Below are 15754 nucleotides of genomic sequence, written 5' to 3'. Positions count from 1 at the left end.
GGGAAGCAATCCGCCATTTTCTCAAAAACCGAGTCAAATCAGCTCTGTTATTTTCCGTTTTTTCGACTGTTTTCCGTACCTTGGAGACATCATGCCTCGTCGGTGTGTTGTCGGAGGGTGTAACAACATGAACAGGGACGGATTCAAGTTGCACCAGTGGCCCAAAGATGCAAAAGTGGCAAGAAATTGGACGTTTGTTCCGCACACTTTACCGACGAAAGCTATGCTAGGACAGAGATGGCAAGAATGTGTGGATATCCTGCGACACTCAAAGCAGATGCATTTCCAACGATAAAGTCAAAGAAATCTGCCGCCAGACCCCCAGGAAAAGAGAGCGGATGAGGGTATGTCTACAGAATACATTAATTGATGAAAACTGGGCTGTCTGCACTCTCAAAGTGTATGTTGTTGCCAAATGTATTTCATATGCTGTAAACCTAGTTCATAGTTGTTAGTTTCCTTTAATGCCAAACAAACACATACCAATCGTTGGTTAGAAGGCGATCGCCGAATTTGTCCTCGCTTTCTCCCGTGTCGCTGGCTGTCGTGTCGTTTTCGTCGGTTTCGCTTGCATACGGTTCAAACCGATATGGCTCAATAGCTTCAGTTTCTTCTTCAATTTCGTTTTCGCTACCTGCCTCCACACTACAACCATCCGTTTCAATACATGCGTAATCTGTTGAATCGCTTAAGCCGCTGAAATCCGAGTCTGAATCCAAGCTAATGTCGCTATAAACTTGCTGTTCTATCCGCCATGTTTGTTTGTATCGGCATCACTATGTGACGTCACAGGAAAATGGACGGGTGTATATAACGATGGTTAAAATCAGGCACTTTGAAGCTTTTTTTAGGGATATTGCGTGATGGGTAAAATTTTGAAAAAAACTTCGAAAAATAAAATAAGCCACTGAGAACTGATTTTTTATGGTTTTAACCCTTCTGAAATTGTGATAATGTTCCCCTTTAACTCCCCATCCGCAATGTGCCATCCATTGCCATTGGGTGAAGGGGCAGACATTATACCTTTTGAGAGAATGTCTCATGAAGCACAATGTCCTAGTCCACTCAGCAGTGACACAACTTGTGAGGAACCTGTTAAATGCCGAATACTTAGACCAAGACATAATGATTTGGGTGTCTGCCTCCGACCTTTAGATGCAAGATACATAATGTCTTGACAAACAGATATCACTTTTAGGTTCACATCTTCTGGAATATCAACATAACAGGCTAATGTTGGTTCCTCTGTTGCACCTACAATCCAAGCAATAACATTGTACAGTTCAAGTGACACAACAGATTTTACATCGGACACATTTAAATCATCTGATGTGGGTGGCCAGGGGCACGTCATACCGGGAGAGTCACATAGTAGCTGCTTCAATATCAGCACTGCACTATAAAGTGTCCTCGTGTTCTCAGTAGTTTGCGGACCAGCTGTTGTTTTTGCTATGTGTTCAGTGTCACTTTCACCTTGGCTTACTTCAGTTGACTCAGTTGTGTCTGTACCTGATGGATGAGGTAGCCTATCTATCAGCTTATCTGCAGACAATGTCTCAACAAAAAACAGTTTGCAGATGTTGCGCTTGTTGGGGAAAGTCCAGAGTCAGCCTTCTCTTTAATTTATCCTGCCTGCAACATAAGAACACAGGGAAAGAGGAGCACAAGGGTGTAAATAAAGATATATTCATAAGTATTAGTACAAACCCCGTTTCCATATGAGTTGGGAAATTGTGTTAGATGTAAATATAAACGGAATACAATGATTTGCAAATCCTTTTCAACCCATATTCAATTGAATGCACTACAAACACAAGATATTTGATGTTCAAACTCATAAACTTTTTTTTTTTTTTTTGCAAAAAATAATTAACTTAGAATTTCATGGCTGCAACACGTGCCAAAGTAGTTGGGAAAGGGCATGTTCACCACTGTGTTACATGGCCTTTCCTTTTAACAACACTCAGTAAACGTTTGGGAACTGAGGAGACACATTTTTTAAGCTTCTTAGGTGGAATTCTTTCCCATTCTTGCTTGATGTACAGCTTAAGTTTTTCAACAGTCCGGGGTCTCCGTTGTGGTATTTTAGGCTTCATAATGCGCCACACATTTTCGATGGGAGACAGGTCTGGACTACAGGCAGGCCAGTCTCGTACCCGCACTCTTTTACTATGAAGCCACGTTAATGTAACACGTGGCTTGGCATTGTCTTGCTGAAATAAGAAGGGGCGTCCATGGTAACGTTGCTTGGATGGCAACATATGTTGCTCCAAAACCTGTATGTACCTTTCAGCATTAATGGCGCCTTCACAGATGTGTAAGTTACCCATGTCTAGGGCACTAATACACCCCCATACCATCACAGATGCTGGCTTTTCAACTTTGCGCCTATAACAATCCGGATGGTTCTTTTCCTCTTTGGTCCGGAGGACACGACGTCCACAGTTTCCAAAAACAATTTGAAATGTGAACTCGTCAGACCACAGAACACTTTTCCATTTTGTGTCAGTCCATCTTAGGTGAGCTCAGGCCCAGCGAAGCCAACGGCGTTTCTGGGTGTTGTTGATAAACGATTTTCGCCTTGAAGGGGGGGGGGGGGTTTAACTTGCACTTACAGATGTGGCGACCAACTGTAGTTACTGACAGTGGGTTTCTGAAGTGTTCCTGAGCCCATGTGGTGATATCCTTTACACACTGATGTCGCTTGTTAATGCAGTACAGCCTGAGGGATCGAAGGTCACGGGCTTAGCTGCTTACGTGCAGTGATTTCTCCAGATTCTCTGAACCCTTTGATGATATTACGGACCGTAGATGGTGAAATCCCTAAATTCCTTGCAATAGCTGGTTGAGAAAGTTTTTTCTTAAACTGTTCAACAATTTGCTCACGCAATTGTTGACAAAGTGGTGACCCTCGACCCATCCTTGTTTGTGAATGACTGAGCATTTCATGGAATCTACTTTTATACCCAATCATGGCACCCACAAGTTCCCAATTTGCCTGTTCACATGTGGGATGTTCCAAATAAGTGTTTGATGAGCATTCCTCAACTTTATCAGTATTTATTGCCACCTTTCCCAACTTCTTTGTCACGTGTTGCTGGCATCAAATTCAAAGTTAATGATTATTTGCAAAAAAAAAATGTTTATCCGTGTGAACATCAAATATGTTATCTTTGTAGCATATTCAACTGAATATGGGTTGAAAATGATTTGCAAATCATTGTATTCCGTTTATATATACATCTAACACAATTTCCCAACTCATATGGAAACGGGGTTTGTAGTTTAAATATACTATCAAAGCCTTTTTTTAAATTATTTATTATTTTGATATTTTCCAGCATAAAAGTGTTTCACATCGCTGCCAAAAAAAGCTTCTGTTGTTACCTGTAGTTTGAAGCATCACAATCTTCATGTTTTTGCACCGTATTTAAAAACATTCGTCGTAGCTGGTTTATTCTCAGCACCTCCTGATTAACAATTATCCTTTGGCGGATGATCCTCTCGCAGAATATGTTGTAGCTGGCATCAAAGGTTGGTTCACTTTTAAAAAGAAACACACACACACACACACACACACATTTAATATGTGCCAAAAGGTATGTAGTCAAGATTGTAGCTACATACAAACAGCCTTTACAAGTGCATCTAAAACAAATGTAATATCATGGAAAAGTCAATTCAAAAAGTGAAACTTTTATTTATTCTATATTCATTTCATAATTATTGACACTGTATCTGTCATGCATCTATAATATGAATTGTAATTTATAGTGTGTATATAATTGATAATGCAATTTAATAACTCACACTTCTTCATCTGCGGTTCCAGTAACTGTTACATCAGACTTTGTCATGATGCTGGTGTACTATCTGGAACAGGACTTGTGGTACCGCACTTCCATGGCCACACAGTCTCTGTCTTCAATATGCAAGAGAATGCTACTGTTTTGCTTTATCCTGGCAGCGTTCATCAACTGGCCTAAAAATAAAAGATGATTAAATGGTTTGTATGTGTGTAAGTGTGTGTAAGTGTGTGTGAGTGTGTGTGTGTGTGTGTTTACCTGCTGAAAGCGTTTGTGCCTGTGAAAGATGATCCTTCTGCCGTTTGCCTCCCACAGTAACTCTCTTGTCCGTTTTCTTGCAAATGATCCAAATGGCAGGGAGCACAGGGCCAGCAGGACCGATAGGCAGGCCCGTTTTTGATCTTAGTTTTTTCTTTGGAATGTCACTTGTCGAGACTGAAGTGTTGTCCGATGCCACAAACTCATCTTGACCCACATCCAGCCGATTGGCCAGTATTTCGGCAGAATCCAAACGCTTCTTATCAATGAACCGCCGGTAACAAGTCGGGTGAAGCCCAGCGTCATCAGGAATATCTTTAAATTCAACATCGATACAGGATTTGAATGTCTCGGCTACTTTATGAGACTCGCCATCACAGCAAAGTCACCGTTTTAAACAATTCCTGTAACTATTTAAAGTGCACTACGTATAATAAACGCAACATGATTAATATTGCTACTACGGATAATTTAAACAAAAACTCGTCAAAACAGCCCAATACTTATAATATGGGCTTTTTAAACATAAGATCATTGTCTCCCAAAACGTTATTAGTTAATGAGGTCATTAGAGACAACAATCTTAACGTCATTGGTCTTAGCGAAACCTGGCTCAAACCAGGCGATTTTTTTGCGCTAAATGAGGCATCTCCTCCTAACTATACGAATGCGCATATTGCCCGTCCCCTTAAAAGGGGTGGGGGTGTCGCATTAATATACAATGAAAACTTTAACCTTACCCCTAACCTAAATAATAAATACAAATCGTTTGAGGTGCTTACTATGAGGTCTGTCACACCGCTGCCTCTCGATATGGCTGTTATCTACCGCCCCCCAGGGCCCTACTCGGACTTTATCAATGAATTCTCAGAGTTCGTTGCTGATCTAGTGACGCACGCAGACAATATAATCATAATGGGGGACTTTAATATCCATATGAATACCCCATCGGACCCTCAGTGCGTGGCGCTCCAGACTATAATTGATAGCTGTGGTCTTACACAAATAATACATGAACCTACGCATCGCAACGGTAATACGATAGATCTAGTGCTGGTCAGGGGTGTCACCACCTCCAAAGTTATGGTACTCCCGTATACTAAAGTAATGTCCGATCATTACCTTATAAAATTCGAAGTTCTGACTCATTGTCAACAAAGTAATAATAATAATAACTGCTATAGCAGCCGCAACATTAATGCTGCCACAACGATGACTCTTGCTGACCTACTGCCTTCGGTAATGGCACCATTCCCAAATGATGTCGGCTCTATTGATAACCTAACTAACAACTTTGACAATGCCCTGCGCAAAACCATTGATAGTATAGCACCGCTAAAACAAAAAAGGGCCCCTAAAAGGCGCACCCCATGGTTTACAGAAGAAACCAGAGCTCATAAATTATCATGTAGAAAGTTGGAACGCAAATGGCGCGCGACCAAGCTTGAGGTTTTCCATCAAGCATGGAGTGATAGTTTAATATCGTATAAACGCATGCTTACCTTAGCTAAAGCTAAATATTACTCAAATCTCATCCGCCTCAACAAAAACGACCCTAAATTTTTGTTTAGTACAGTAGCATCGCTAACCCAACAAGGGACTCCTCCCAATAGCTCCACCCACTCGGCAGATGACTTTATGAATTTCTTTAATAAGAAAATTTAACTCATTAGAAAGGAGATTAAAGACAACGCATCCCAGCTACAACTGGGTTTTATTAACACAGATACAACTGTATCTACGACGGATACTGCAATACAAAATAGTCTCTCTTTTTGATGAAATAACATTAGAGGAACTATTACGGCGTGTAAGTGGGATAAAACAAACAACATGTTTACTTGACCCACTTCCTGGGAAACTTATCAAGGAGCTTTTTGTATTATTAGGTCTATCAGTGCTAAATATTATAAACGTATCACTTTCCTCTGGCACTGTTCCCCTAGCATTCAAGAAAGCGGTTACCGGTATTCATCCTCTGCTCAAAAGACCTGACCTTGATCCTGACCTCATGGTAAACTACCGACCGGTGTCCCACCTTCCCTTTATTTCGAAAATCCTCGAAAAAATTGTCGCACAGCAGCTAAATGAACACTTAGTGTCTAACAATCTCTGTGAACCTTTTCAATCCGGTTTCAGGGCAAATCACTCTACGGAGACAGCCCTTGCAAAAATGACCAATGATCTACTGCTAACGATGGATTCTGATGCGTCATCTATGTTGCTGCTTCTTGATCTTAGCGCTGCTTTCGATACCGTCGATCATAATATTTTATTAGAGCGTATCAAAACACGTATTGGTATGTCAGACTTAGCTTTGTCGTGGTTTAACTCTTATCTTACTGACAGGATGCAATGCGTCTCCCATAATAATGTGACCTCGGACTATGTTAAGGTAACGTGCGGAGTTCCTCAGGGTTCGGTTCTTGGCCCTGCACTCTTTAGTAATTACATGCTGCCGCTAGGCGACATCATACGCAAATACGGTGTTAGCTTTCATTGTTATGCTGATGACACCCAACTCTACATGCCCCTAAAGCTGACCAACACGCCGGATTGTAGTCAGCTGGAGGCGTGTCTTAATGAAATTAAACAATGGATGTCCGCTAACTTCTTACAACTCAACGCCAAGAAAACGGAAATGCTGATTATCGGTCCTGCTAAACACCGACATTTATTTAAAAATACCACCTTAACATTTGACAACCAAACAATTACACAAGGCGAATCAGTAAAGAATCTGGGTATTATTTTCGACCCAACTCTCTCCTTTGAGTCACACATTAAGAGTGTTACTAAAACGGCCTTCTTTCATCTCCGTAATATCGTTAAAATTTGTTCTATTTTATCCACTAGCGACGCTGAGATCATTATTCATGCGTTCGTTACGTCTCGTCTCGACTACTGTAACGTATTATTTTCTGGTCTCCCTATGTCTAGCATTAAAAGATTACAGTTGGTACAAAATGCGGCTGCTAGACTTTTGACAAGAACAAGAAAGTTTGATCATATTACGCCTATACTGGCTCACCTGCACTGGCTTCCTGTGCACTTAAGATGTGACTTTAAGGTTTTACTACTTACGTATAAAATACTACACGGTCTAGCTCCGTCCTATCTTGTCGATTGCATTGTACCATATGTCCCGGCAAGAAATCTGCGTTCAAAGAACTCCGGCTTATTAGTGATTCCCAGAGCCCAAAAAAAGTCTGCGGGCTATAGAGCGTTTTCTATTCGGGCTCCAGTACTATGGAATGCCCTCCCGGTAACAATTAGAGATGCTACCTCAGTAGAAGCATTTAAGTCCCATCTTAAAACTCATTTGTATACTCTAGCCTTTAAATAGCCCCCCTGTTAGACCAGTTGATCTGCCGTTTCTTTTCTTTTCTCCTCTGCTCCCCTGTTCCTTGTGGAGGGGGGGGGCACAGGTCCGGTGGCCATGGATGAAGTGCTGGCTGTCCAGAGTCGGGACCCGGGGTGGACCGCTCGCCTGTGCATTGGCTGGGAACATCTCTGCGCTGCTGACCCGTCTCCGCTCGGGATGGTGTCCTGCTGGCCCCACTATGGACTGGACTCTTACTTTTATGTTGGATCCACTATGGACTGGACTCTCACAATATTATGTCAGACCCACTCGACATCCATTGCTTTCGGTCTCCCCTAGAGGGGGGGGGTTACCCACATATGCGGTCCTCTCCAAGGTTTCTCATAGTCATTCACATCGACGTCCCACTGGGGTGAGTTTTTCCTTGCCCTTATGTGGGCTTTGTACCGAGGATGTCGTTGTGGCTTGTGCAGCCCTTTGAGACACTTGTGATTTAGGGCTATATAAATAAACATTGATTGATTGATTGATTGATTGATTGAAGTACCCCACCTTCTGATAGTGAAATCACTTACCTCTTCATTCCTAACAGACGTAGCATGCATGTAGCATGTTTTGTTGTTCCTTTTTCGAACTTTTTTAAGGTGTTTTGGAGTATTTTCCTCTTCATCGCTAGACGTTGTTGACATCGCCATCTTGGATCTGCGCGGCTACCCGATTGGTCGAATGTGAAGCATGTGACAAAAACGTCACCTCTTGAGACGAAAATATTGTTACGCCAAGCAAGAAATAGTCCCGACTCTAAACACTAATTTAAAAAATTTGCCTGGATGTCCAGTGGAGAACTATTGTTTTCTCATTGAAAACCAAAATATATTTTTTAAGAACCAAAAAATATTAAGTGCCCAGACATGGGAACGAGATGAAACGAAAAACGGGTTCACCTTACGGCCTATCCTTACAGTTGTGTTGAAAAGTTTTTATACGCTTGTAAAGAACATAATGTCATGGCTGTCCTGAGTTTCCAATAATTTCTACACCTTATTTTTTTGTGATAGAGTGATTGGAGCACATACTTGTTGGTCACAAAAAACATTCATGAAGTTTGGTTCTTTTATGAATTTATTATGGGTCTACTGACATTGTGTCCAAGTCTGCTGGGTCAAAAGTATACATACAGCAATGTTAATATTTGGTTACATGTCCCTTGGCAGGTTTCACTGCAATAAGGTGCTTTTGGTAGCCATCCACAAGCTTCTGGTTGAATTTTTGACCACTCCTTGTGACAAAATTGGTGCAGTTCAGCTAAATTTATTGGTTTTCTGACATGGACTTGTTTCTTCAGCATTGTCCACACGTTTAAGCCAAGACTTTGGGAAGGCCATTCTAAAACCTTCATTCTAGCCTGATTTAGCCATTCCTTTACCACTTTTGAGGTGTGTTTGGGGTCATTGTCCTGTTGGAACACCCAACTGCGCCCAAGACCCAACCTCCGGGCTGATGATTTTAGGTTGTCCTGAAGAATTTGGAGGTAATCCTCCTTTTTCATTGTCCCATTTACTCTTTGTAAAGCACCAGTTCCATTGGCAGCAAAGGAGGCCCAGAGCATAATACTACCACCACCATGCTCGACGGTAGGTGTGGTGTTCCTGGGATTAAAGGCCTCACCTTTTCTCCTCCAAACATATTGCTGGGTATTGTGGCCAAACAGCTCAATTTTTGTTTCATCTGACCACAGAACTTTCCTCCAGAAAGTCTTATCTTTGTCCATGTGATGTCAGATGAAACAAAAATTGAGCTGTTTGGCCACAATACCCAGCAATATGTTTGGAGGAGAAAAGGTGAGGCCTTTAATCCCAGGAACGCCGTGCCATAAGGTTTTAGAATGGCCTTCCCAATATCCTGACTTAAATGTGTGGACAATGCTGAAGAAACAAGTCCATGTCAGAAAACCAACAAATTTAGCTGAATTGCACCAATTTTTTCAAGAGGAGTGGTAAAAAATTCAACCAGAAGCTTGTGGATGGCTACCAAAAGCACCTTATTGCGATGAACCTTGCCAAGGGACATGTAACCAAATATTAACATTGCTGTATGTATACTTTTGACCCAGCAGATTTGGTCACATTTTCAGTAGACCCATAATAAATTTATAAAAGAACCAAACTTCATGAATGTTTTTGTGACCAACAAGTATGTGCTCCAATCACTCAATCACAAAAAATAAGAGTTGTTGGAAACTCAAGACAGCCATGACATTATGTTATTTACAAGTGTATGTAAACTTTTGACCACAACTGTATATAAATTATTATATGACCTGTTTTTAACACTTTAATGACTGAGACACTTTTGGGTCCCCAAAACTTATGACATTCACCAAAATTGAGGGGAGTACTAATGGTTACAATTACATTACATTACATTTTGAAAATGAAAAATATCAAAATGGTACCTACATGCTTTAATTTTTCAGTGTTTTGCCCTTGGTGGAAAAAGTTTTTTTTATGGTGTCACTATTTGTCAGAAAAAACCTTGTACCCTATTTTATTCATCAAGCAGGCACACATTTTGTCATTCCTGAAAATGAAAATGATTGTATTGATCGTGTGTGTCCACCTATATTCTAGTGTGCTGCTGGACACCAAGGACAAGATCCAGAAAATGAAAGTCTACCAGGAAAAACTCATGGAGTCTCTGGGAGAAATTCTAGAAAAACACATTCCACCCCCGGTCAGTGCAAACAAGAAGGTGACTTGGTGTTGTTGTTGTTGTGACATTGTTGTTGCAGCTTAGACACATGCAACATATCTGCCGTTTCTAGTCAAATATAGCTCAATATGATTTTTTTTTCTATATAGAATATCCCAGAGGAAACAAATGAAGATTTGATTTCACTCAGTGACATTCTCGAGGTAGGTTGCACTCTGTAAACCAGTGGTCCCCAAACTACGGCCCGCCAGCGTACAAAATCAGGCCCGCGGATACATTTTTTTATTAGCTTTCTGATCTGTTTTCTATCGCTTGTTACTCTTGGGGTCTCCTAGATACCCAGGCAAATCATAATGTCTACAAATGCATTTTCCCATGGAAAACGTGACATCGGGCAAGCGCGCGGCAAGTGTGCTCTCTTACAGTCAATTTTTTTTAACCCAATGCGGACCCCATTCAAAAAGTTTGGGGACCCCTGCTGTAAACCTTGGATGTCTCCTGCATTTGTGGATTTGTTGCAGCGATGTTGCATAAATCAGTGTTCCCCAAACTTGATTGGGCCAACTTTAGTTTACCCTTGAAATATTTCACACCAAACAAAATGTTCTATGACTGGCAACATGTTGATACAGTTTAACTATGAGTATTCTGCCATTTAGTGGAAGAGCATGTACTTGTTCTGCTTGGCACTGTACGTCGCTGACATAAATAGATACATTTACAGTATAGTTAATAAAAATGTGTTGTCGGATCAGTTAAAGTGAGTGATATTGGATCATTTCCCGCGGCTCGGGATGTAACAATAAACCGTATTAATGATAACCGCAATAAAATTCCAGAAAGTTAGTATTACAGTTTTAAATATGAATTATCGAAAACCGGGATAGATTAAAAAAACACTTTGAGAAACTCTCGGACTGACTTGGGCAGGGGTCAGCAACCCAACATGTTAAAAGAGCCATATTGGACCAAAAATACAAAAAATATCTGTCTGGAGCCGCAAAAAGTTAAAAGCCTTATTATGTAAGTGTTATAATGAAGGCAACAAAGTGTCTCAGAGGGTTAGATAACTCCTGGAAATTACTGGCTTAAAACTGCCAAAGGTATAGATGTGTGTGCCCAAGTTAAAGGAAAGGACAGGCTGTCTTCTTCTAATGGATTTATTTCAATCTTTGCAAGCTGCGTAATGTTTGCTGTGGTCTGCAACAACATGGTAACGTTTGCTGTGGTCTGCAACAACATGGTAGCATTTGCTGTGGTCTGGAACAACATGGCACACAATTAAAAATGCAGCCAATATTCCATACAGATAATGTTTCATGAAACATGCAAATATTAAATTAAATATACAGAGGACATAAGTAAAGGATATTAAATGTACTCAAATATACCAACAAACGAGGCATAATGAGGCAATATGTACACACAGCTAGCCTAAATAGCATGTTAGCATGGGTTATTAGCACTCCACGCATTACAATAACGTCAACAAAGCTCCCCTTTGTGCATTCACGCACATCATAAAACTAAGGCGGTGCTAAAGAGCCGCTGGTTGCTGACCCCGGACTAGGAGTAGCTTATTAGCCATCTTAAATGCTAACAAGAATGCAAAAGACATTAACGTATTTCCCCATTAAGAGATGACATTACCCAATCTGAACTGTACAAACACATTGCAGTCTGAGTAACTAAGATATTCAGTTGTACATTACATACATACTCGGGCTGTGCTGTCTTAGTACACAGTGATCAAGCTACACTTAAAGAAATATGACACAGACGGAAAATACCTCCCTCTATCAAAATGTAAAAATAGAAATAAAGGCATCATGAAATGACAAAAAGCTGACACGTTTATATTAATAATGAATAAAAAAAACAGTTTATATATATATATATATATGTATATATAAAAAAATCATCATCGGCGGTCACTCGAAGCGAGTATGACGAACCTCCTGGTAGGGGGGTATCCCTTTATGGAGGATGCCTGTGCGTGACTTTGTTTAATGTGGGGAGACTGGTGCACAGACAGTCACCACACGATCCTTGACAGATCCGGGTCAGGGTCCAGTGGCATGGAGTCCAAGACGACTGGGGACCCTTTTCTGCTGCAGCCTTTACCCGCCATCCCAGCCATTGTGACGCTCTATAGGATTAGCAATCATCCTCCGCTTGTTCCACCATTTAGGTTTTGGGTTGTTATTTCCCCATAACTGGGCCCACATGGATGCGGGGCTGCCTTCTTCCGCCATCGCAGCCGTTATGGTGGTTTTTACATCTACCGTCTTCCGCCTGCTCCGCCGTTGAGGTCTTCAACGTATCCCAGGCTCGGGGGCAGTCAGGTACTAGGCCTTTGCCAAGGGCCACCTGGGGTAACAGTAGTAAAGGGGTTAACCTCCTAGTGCCCCAAGACCCCATAGAGTAGCCTCCACTGCCGGATGCACTTTAACGTCATGCCCAGGACACATATATATATATATATATATATATATACACGCATATACATATTTATGCATGCTTTGGAGCCCCTACCTCAAAAGAAAATAATGTTTGCCTTGGTGCCCTTCTAACTTGCCTTTGTGCCCTAAAATATGAGCCCTACTTTAAGGCAACACTTGCTTTGACCTTAAAAAGTAAAAATTTGAGGCCTGCAGAAGTAAATGACAATATCTGGAAGACAGTCCAATTTCAAGAGTGAGTGAAAGGAAGACCCCCAGTTCAGGGACTGGTTAGGAGAAATGTCATGGGAAATACACAGGGCATACTCTTGGTGCTAAAGAGTCGGATCAGCATTTCTGGACAATTAAGGAATGATAGACAAATGACAGTTTTTACGAGAAGGGGCTTCATCACCGATGGCACAGAGGTTAGTGCGTGTGCCTCACAATGAGAAGGTACTCCGGCTTCCTCTCACCTCCAAAGGCATGCACCGGGGGATAGGTTGATTGGCAACACTAAATTGGCCCTAGTGTGTGAATGTGAGTGTGAATGTTGTCTGTCTATCTATGTTGGCCCTGTGATGAGTTGGCGACTTGTCCAGGGTGTACCCCGCCTTCCGCCCAAATGCAGCTGGGATACACTCCAGCACCCCCCGTAACCCCGGAAGGGCCAAGCGGTAGAACATGGATGGATGGATGGATGGAGGCTTATCCACTTTTCCATTCTCTTTCTTTCCAAATAAGAATCGATTAGAAAACCGTTAAGGAACCAAATCGTTAAGTGGAAGCGGAACCAGAAAAATCTTATCAGTTCCCATCCCTAGCCATCAATGTGTGGGTTCTCAATTCTCTGAAGCGCTTTAAGTGTCTAGAAAAGAGCTATATAAATTTGAATCATTACTATTGTTCTTTTTTCTGCTTAGTGGCTATTTGGGGGTCGGGCTGGGCGATATATCGAGTTTGTGAGATATATCGCTATATTTTTAGACAAGATATGAATTAAGAACATATATATCGATATAATTTATTTCATGTTAAAATGACCAAACACCGCTTATTTGTTGTGTTCCTTGTTTTCCCCCGCTTCTCAATCCCTCTCATGGGCTACTAAACCCCTCCCCTTCCTCCTTCCAAGAAAAGCTCGCACGTATAAGAACATCCCTGATTGGTTGGTTGTTTATAATGACGAGACACGATTGGTTGAGATTAGGGCAAAACATTAGGGACAGGCCAAACAGAGGCAAGATAAGGCGGGTCATGGAACCAGGAAGGGAAATCGCAACAGACATCCCAAATGATGACGAGAGAGTCGTAGAAGAGAAGAGGGAATATTCAAGTGGGTGATTTATATATTAAAAAACTAGTGCAAGATGGCAGAGGAATTGTCTTCTTTCGATGTTTCTTTTAGCGATGTAGACCACGTCCAGGAAACACACAATGTGTCTACTTGGCCACATTTGGACAAATGCATGCGTCTGGTTAAAACATTCATTTGAGTTGTTTACCATGTAACCCCAAATCAAAATTGTTCTCCAGTTGCCAAGTCGGGCATATTTCGCAAGAGAAATGCTGCCGATGTGAGGGATATCATAGTCGCACAAATAAGTCAAGTTACTTACTTGGCACTGACCAGAACCGTACAATTATGACAGTCCATTACATCGTCGACTGGGAATTAAAAATTGTCTGCCTGCAAATGTATTTGTTATCTGAGTTTGATACATTTTGTATTATTTGCACAGCTATGTTATTTATTTTATGTTGGAATATTTTTTTTCTATTTTATTTATGTTATGTATGCTACTTAGACGGTTTCTTTTCTGTGCTGTTAATACCCATCTTGACTAAGTGGATTAATAAAAGTGCCGCTGACTGTTTACAGTACAGTTGTCATTCACTTCAATTTCACTGAATCTCGCTCAAAAATTAATATCTTTATATGTATACTTTCACCGCAAAATATATCGAGATATATATCGAATATCGAGTTTAAGTAAAAATATATCGAGATATACTTTTTCGTTCATATCGCCCAGCCCTGCTTGGGGGAAAGGCCAAATATATATTTTTGGCCTGCCACCACAAATAAATGAATGTATGGAAAAGACTGCACCATATTCACAGCTTACCTATAACCACTGTCTCTTGTCCCTTTCAGCTGCTCATGAACAAGGTCCTGAACACATCACATGACCCTTACGTGACAATAGACTCCACTTTTTGGCCGCCATACGTAGAGATGCTGCTCCGATATGGTATTGCTGTGAGACATCAAGAAAACAACTTCAAGATCCGCCTGGAAACTTTTTTCTGAAGCAGTTGAGCATTTCGGTTTCCTTTTTCATACCTGGTATCTGGTCATTTTGGTGAAAACTATCAGTGAATAGAAGCATTGCTGTTTACAGCGCATCCAAAATGTTCTTAAGTGGCAGCCTGATTTCAAAAAGGAATTCATTCATATTTTTTTCTGAAATATGTACGATCCAGCACAGCTCTTAAGGTGAGGGAGAAGTGAGGTTCATACAATATGCAATAGTACAGCCACAAAAACTGGCATCCCTTTCTAAAACACACTTTCTGGATGCACTGTGTATCCGTAGGACAAAAACCGACATGCGACAAGATCTGTCAAATGTATTTTTTTGTTTTGTTTTTTTGTGGTTTGCTGCACTGTACAGCTACACTGCATGACGTGGAGATGGCTCAATATTTAGGTGCAAAAGAAAGTGATAGGTAACCACTATAATGTTTGTATAATGTACAGTAGACTATGTCATGTTTGTTTAGTATATTTTGTTTTCACTTTACCCCTCATGCACATTATGTAAATATGTAATACATCTGATCATGGTTTCATAAAGTTAATTGTATGTGTCTTCTTCTTCTTTTCGTGTCTTTGATGCATGTGGTTATATGACTGTTTCCCATTTCTTCACACAGTCTTTTGCATTGTCGTTGAACTCTGCGAGATCTTTTAAGCTGCACTGGTTGGGTAGCAGAGGACAGACGAGGCAGTGCTGCATCGTATGGTCCTATTGTATGTGTATTATGTATGTTTTCTGTTGTTCCTCGCGTTGATACATTTCTTGCACCAGCAGAAATTAAAAAACAAAACTCAGTTGACAGTAAAAAGTCGTTGTCGCAATTGTTGGATATGACTTTAAACCATAACCAACCATGCATCACTATAGCTCTTGTCTCAAAGTAGGTGT

General features: G+C 41.0%; 1 protein-coding gene across 1 annotated transcript in view; it reads left to right on the top strand.

Annotated features, from left to right (window-relative positions):
• Nucleotides 1-15564, top strand: part of cenpk (centromere protein K) — a 34506-nt gene extending 18942 nt beyond the window's left edge. The window contains exons 8-10 of the mRNA XM_061987835.2: nucleotides 10020-10140; nucleotides 10251-10304; nucleotides 14701-15564. Coding sequence (XP_061843819.1) covers nucleotides 10020-10140; nucleotides 10251-10304; nucleotides 14701-14856 — 331 coding nt within the window. The 3' untranslated portion in view covers nucleotides 14857-15564. The remainder of the gene's footprint in view (nucleotides 1-10019; nucleotides 10141-10250; nucleotides 10305-14700) is intronic.
• The last annotated feature ends 190 nt before the right edge of the window (nucleotides 15565-15754 follow it).

Source organism: Nerophis lumbriciformis, linkage group LG27 (genome assembly GCF_033978685.3).
Source record: "Nerophis lumbriciformis linkage group LG27, RoL_Nlum_v2.1, whole genome shotgun sequence".
Lineage (NCBI taxonomy): Eukaryota > Metazoa > Chordata > Actinopteri > Syngnathiformes > Syngnathidae > Nerophis > Nerophis lumbriciformis.
Note: the sequence above shows the minus strand (reverse complement) of the source record. Positions and strands in the feature narration are given on the sequence as shown.